The 6,078-nt window shown below is 46.5% G+C and overlaps 1 protein-coding gene across 1 annotated transcript in view; it reads left to right on the plus strand.

Annotated features, from left to right (window-relative positions):
- The window catches only part of RREB1 (ras responsive element binding protein 1), a 124,571-nt gene extending 118,809 nt beyond the window's left edge, over positions 1-5,762 (plus strand). The window contains exons 10-11 of the mRNA XM_050890773.1: positions 231-977; positions 4,133-5,762. Of these exons, the coding sequence (XP_050746730.1) occupies positions 231-977; positions 4,133-4,653 (1,268 nt within the window). The 3' untranslated portion in view covers positions 4,654-5,762. The remainder of the gene's footprint in view (positions 1-230; positions 978-4,132) is intronic.
- Positions 5,763-6,078: the final 316 nt, after the last annotated feature.

Consider the following 6,078-nt stretch of genomic DNA (forward strand, 5'->3'; position numbering starts at 1 on the left):
TTGGAAAAGAAAGCATTTTGTTACAGATTTTTAATCGTCTTGTTAATTGGGTTCTGTGGTGTTTTGATCTCTTCAGCTGTAAGTTACTGGCCTGGGTCACAGATAAGAGAAACAGATGTTGGGACGCTTGATGAGAAGTAATGCTCGTGGGTCCATGTGCAGCCTTACCGCCGGTAGTTGTGAATTAGCAGAGAGCATCCCTCTGAAAGTTTCTCTCTGTTTGCTTGCAGACAGCCAGTCTGATGCGGAGACACTAGCTACAGGAAACGAAGTCTTGGACCTGACCTCCTGTGAGAGGGAACAGCCAGAGGAAATAACAGAGCTACCAGAGAGTGAGTGCGGCCCCAAGGAGGAGCGAAAGGCTGACTCCCCTCCAGCAGAAGAGGATGCTGAAGAAAAAGCGGATGGATATGAAGAGGGCCCTGAGGAAGATTCTGTAAGTAACAAAAGTCTTGACCTCAATTTTGCCAGCAAATTAATGGACTTCAAGCTGGCAGAGAGTGACCAGAGTGCAGGCAGCAGTTCTCAGACTGAAAGGAAACATGCCTGTGACATTTGTGGCAAAACCTTCAAGTTTGCTGGCACTCTTAGCCGTCACAAAAAGGCCCACACTCGTGAGGACAGAAAGGATGAAAGGAGCAGTGAGGATGAAAGCAAAAGCATTCAGGATGATGCAGGAGCTCCCTCGATGCAGGACTCTGGTCTTGAGCAGGAAGAGTCTCCGATGGACTTGAAGGTAGTGGAGTCTCCTGTGGACTGTGAGGCAACAGGAAAGGAGAATGAAGAGAGCGAAAGCATCTCTGAGGGGGAAGGCACAGAGAGAAAGTCCACTGAGAAGAGCAGTGATGACAAAAAACCAAAGACTGATGGGGCTAAGAGTACTGCAAAAGCAGACAAAAGAAAGAAAGTCTGTACTGTGTGCAACAAGCGTTTCTGGTCTCTGCAAGATCTGACGCGACATATGCGGTCTCATACAGGTAAGAGGAGGCTTGAGGGCAGAACAGATTACGAGCAGACCTGCCACTAGACTGAGGCATCTGCTCTGTAGGTGCACGATTGCTGCTAGCACTTGAGGTTGGAGACACTGCTTTTAGTCCTACAGGTGTCTGCAAGGTGTCTTCTCTGCCCCAATCCCCCATGCTGCATACAAAGCCTATCGAGGGAGTAGGAATTGTCACCACTGCCGTATCTTCAATTCCCATAATGTTTTTCCCCATGCTTGCTTGCAGAGTTTAGAGGTGAGGGCAAGTGTGGAGATCCCCAGGCAGTTGTTCTGTCCAGCTTCTGACTCCCTCCTTGTCATGTGCGCATGGCTCTACCTCCTCCCAGTATTTTGAGGAGCAGTGGAGAAACCTGGCAGTATATGATAAGACTTCATCTCTGAGTCAAAGTTTAGAGAGAGAGAGTCTGGTTTTGTCTGATTGTCTCAGACTGGTACGGGTAACGTGCTGGTGATCTGCGTGACCGGCTGCTTGAGTGAAAGGCAAAGCTACAGTGGGCACCCTGCTCTTCATTCAGGCTTTGGCAGGGGAGGTGGAAGACAGGTAGTAAAACGCTTGTCCGATGACTTGACTCAGTAGTTAAAATACGTGGGATTGCTTTATGTGATGCACAGTTTGCAGCAGTGCCTTGCAAATGAGATGAACCCATGAGCCAGCTCAAAGGTGAATTAATCATTCATCCTTATTAATGCATCCTTATTAATGATGCATTTCACCTGTCAGCGAGCTGCTCTGATGTGGGAAAACTGGTGCAGTTTGACATTTTGTATCTTTTGAAGGTGCTCTCTGCTGAAGACAAGATCTTTGTGATTAACAAAATATTTGTGTTGTAATTGACAGTGATGTTCAGTAAACTACACCAAAGACTAGTGCCTTAACCAGACTTTTTACCCTTCTAAATCATAAATATTGACCTATCGAGTGCAAAATTGACCTGTTTTCTTCTGGCATTGAGCCACAAGTGAAACGGGACAGGTCCCATTCTTGTGCCTATTTTCATACTAATTCAGAAGCTTTGGGAACATGCTAGTATCTAAAGTACTGAGCTTTACCCCCAAATGATGTGTGCCCGTGGAGAATCCCATACCATATGTTTTAATTGTTTTCATTGCATGCTGAGCTGTGTGGGCCTTGTCAGTATGTTTTTTTCCCATTTGTTTCTCTTTCTTATTTGACACTGAAGGATGTTTTAACATAGAGTAGGTGTTGAATAGGAACCTGGGACAGTGCTTTCTTCAAATTTAATAAATGTAAATACCACCTATCCCCACTGTTAGATCAACGCGTTTTCAACTGAGGATTTTGCCTCAATACTGTGGGTTGACTCTCCTCCTCCTTCTCTCCTTCCCACTTGTTCAGCTATATTGACAAAACACTGTCAGGTTGTAACATTGCTTATACTTTGGTTTTAATGCGTGGGTTTTTTTAAACATAACTGTAAGGTTTTGGAAATTCTTTACTCAGAAGAGGAACGTTTGGGACACGCTGAAGTGTGCAAGAAACCTCTGCCTGCCTACTGAATGGCAGTCGGGCTGGAAATGTTTTGTTCTCCAGTGCAGGCTGCTTCCCAGCAAGTAGTTGTGGGGTGTTCTGGTGCTGCCTGCCCAAGCACAGGGTGAGCCACGGCGCTGCATCAGCCACAGCCAAGTGCTGGATGGGCAAAGACTGTTGGCCAACAGTGCTCCCGGGGAGCCGTGCCCTCCCTTGATAGCAGATGCCCGAGCAGGGCACCGGAGAGAAACGTTTCTAAGAAGCGTCAGGCTTCCCAGGGACAGCAGGACCTACTTGCACATTTCAGCCAGCCACCTCAAGGTTGTAATTGGTTTTCTTTTAATGATCCCAAGCATTACTACAAGTGAGAAGTGAGCCGCAAGTGTCTTGTTCTGTATGCTCATTGGCACAAGATGGTGTCTTGATGGAATTGCAGCACTGAAAAATCTTTAATAGGTGCAATCGGAAACAGAGAATGAAGCGGTCAGGGTGGGACCTTCGATTCTTCAGGGCAGATGGCACCTTGGGGCACTGTGCTTGGTTGGGACTTTGGGGGAATTTTGTCTGTGGGGCTGTGGTTGCTTTGTTTTCTGATGAGCTCATGCTTAGCAAAGTATTCAAGCATTTGAGGTGCAAAAAGCAGCTCTGAGATCGGAGCAGACTACCTGTTGATTACAGCAGAGGATGCCTGCAGCTCTGTGGCTTAAGATTGCAAAATAAGAGCAAGAATTTTGTCTTCCGAGTAGCATTTCTGGAATGGGCGTGAAGAGGTCTTTCAGGGGCCTTCACATGTCACTCCTGTCCTAAAGCACCAGTGGGCTGAGGAGCACCAGCAGCTCTGTAAATAACATACCAAGGCAGGCATTTTTCACTCGGTCAGTAAATTTTGGTCATCTCTAACAGACACCTTCCGTGTCCCATGAATGCCGGACAAGTCTAGGTCCTTTAGCTGCTCTGTGTCTGTTTTGAAACGTGGTGATACTGTCCTTCTGCTTCACAGAAAGAGAAGGGGCTGTTGTGGCAAGGGTAATTCCTGACAGCTTCTCTTCGACTTTGGTGGTTAACTTGTGCATTTCATGCTTGCCCATCTGTCAGCATCTAAGAGAGAGGGAGATGTTTTCTCATGTGCTGTTCTGTTCAGTTTTTAAGTGCTGTTGACCAGTTACCTGGGCAGTATCCTCATCCTTCCGTCTCAAGTCCTCTCTCTCTGTGTGTATCAGGGGCTGACGTGCAGCAGGGAGCCCTCGTGGTGGGCTGGTTTCACAAAGGCTTTTGAGCTCCAGAGGACGACTGCAAACTTCTTCCAGAAGAGTTGCTGGCTAAATTAGATGGGATGCTAACGAGCACCTGGGGCTTATGGTCTTCCTCCCTCCTTAGTGCAGGGCTGTACCAAGCTTGTAGAAATCTCAAGACACTTAGTTTTGGTTTTTCATTTGTGCCCCAAGGAACACATCTGTATTCCTGCTTGCATGCTGTCAGCTAGTTTCCTAGTACAGGAGCAAAAAATCTGCATAAATGCAACATCCACATTTGATATAGGTACTGAATTTCCAAAGTGTAGAGTGTCTTACGCTGCTTGAAACGAGAGGGAGGCGCGTTTGTGACCTCATGGCTGACTTTGTATTTTAATTCTCTTCTAGGTGAGAGACCATACAAGTGTCAAACCTGTGAACGGACCTTCACTCTGAAACACAGCCTGGTTCGTCACCAGCGCATACACCAGAAAGTCAAAAATGCCCGAAACCATGGGAAGGAGAGTGACAAGGAGGAGACCCAGTCGAGGTGTGGAGAAGACAGCGAAAATGAGTCTAGCCACAGCGGCACCAACCCCATCTCAGAAAACGAGTGCGACTCCACAGGGGGTGTCAGCAGCCATACGTCCCTCATGGGAAGCCGAAAAGAGTCCCTGGCCGGCATGGTCAAGGACTCCCCCTGCAGAGAGGAGAGGCCGAGTGGGCGAGGAGCTGGCACCTGCCTCGCAGAGCCCACCAAGAGTGCACAGAAACAGACCGCAAAAGACCAGGAACCTCGGGGTAGCTCCGAGCACGAGAGGCCCTCGGGTTTCATTCAAGACTTGCTGGAGATGCACAACACAAAGTCTCCCATGAATCACATCCTTGCCTCTGCAGACAGTGCGCCTCAGCTCTTGGGGGTTGAATGACTTGCTCGGAGGTTGGACCCGTCCCAGCCCGCAAACTGAAGCCAGCAGAGCAAGGTTGCTGGAGTCTTGTTTTGGAAGAGCAACCTACAGCTGTGGGGAGAATATGGCAGACTGGACGCGGTGCCATATGCCTTTCAGTATAATAATGCAAGAGACTACAGTATATACTGATTTGAGTGCCTTACTACTTTATTAGATCTTTTGGTATTATAGATTTTTTTCAAAAATGATTTTTTTTTAATATTTTAATGAATTATTTGGAGAGGACCTTTTTCATTTAAGCATTAATGTTACCTTTTGTATTGGTGTGCGTGAGCTTGTTCTTGTATATCTGTGATAGTCGCTGTGTTTGTTCTCTGAGCTGGAAATGGGGGCAGTGGGGTGGGAGGCCCTTGGATACCACAGCCAATAACTGGAAGAAAAATTATGTGAATTTCATATGAAATAGTCAGAGGAAATGCAGATGAGATGTTGATTTATTGTTTTTTCCTCAGTAGATGTTCTTGCATTTGCCACATGGTGGAGCATTAAGCCTGTTCCAGGCCTGAACAACGTGGCAGTTGAAGGTGTTCAAAGTGGTTCAAGCCAAAAGCAGGAAACACAACGAATTTCAACCTCACGCTTGTTTCCACTTTTCAGCATTAGAAATGGTCTTCGAAATCCTAGGGGTTTTTTCTGGCCGTCGTGGACTGAGCGTGTATACAGAGAAGAGTTACATAGCAACGTAACCTATGGAAATTATGCACCCGCTGTTATATATGTTTGATTTGCTTCAGTATATTATTATTATTATTTTATTATTTTATAAATCCATCAGTTCGCTTGTCTCTGCAGTCAGCAGAAACCAATGGGCAATATTTGCCCACGCAGATGTATAACGCAGCTTGGATCCCCTCTCAAAATGTTTTTGACTTAATGCTTTCACCAGCTCCTCTTCTTATGTTGCAGCTCTTCTACTGTACTTTAAATGAAACCCTTCCTCTGACCGGAGAGTCAAATGGAGGCCAGCGAGGTATCATCACACCTGTACAGGGGAACATCTCACTCGTGGTGGGGTGCGAGTGCGTGCGTGTGGGTGCGTGTGGGTGCGTGTGTGTTGGGGGGAGAAGTGTGCGAGAGCGAGGGGGCTGTATAGGGCCCCTCCAAGTGCATAAGAAAGGCACTGCGAGTGCTAGATTAATCTTGTTGCAACCACATCGGTGACAGCGTGTGTTACTTAAAGAGCAAAGTTATTCCGTCTTCCAGTTGAAAGCAAGCAAAAGAGAAATGCGAGCCTTACCGTCATCTTGCTACTGTCATGTTCTAGAGCAAGAAAATACTACTGGTAATAAAACTACAGATTTAAGACATGTTAAAAATAAATAAAATAAATTAAAAAAAAAAAATTCTTCCTGAGATTTTGGGGTTGATGCTTGAAGACTTGAG

Source organism: Gymnogyps californianus, chromosome 2 (genome assembly GCF_018139145.2).
Source record: "Gymnogyps californianus isolate 813 chromosome 2, ASM1813914v2, whole genome shotgun sequence".
Lineage (NCBI taxonomy): Eukaryota > Metazoa > Chordata > Aves > Accipitriformes > Cathartidae > Gymnogyps > Gymnogyps californianus.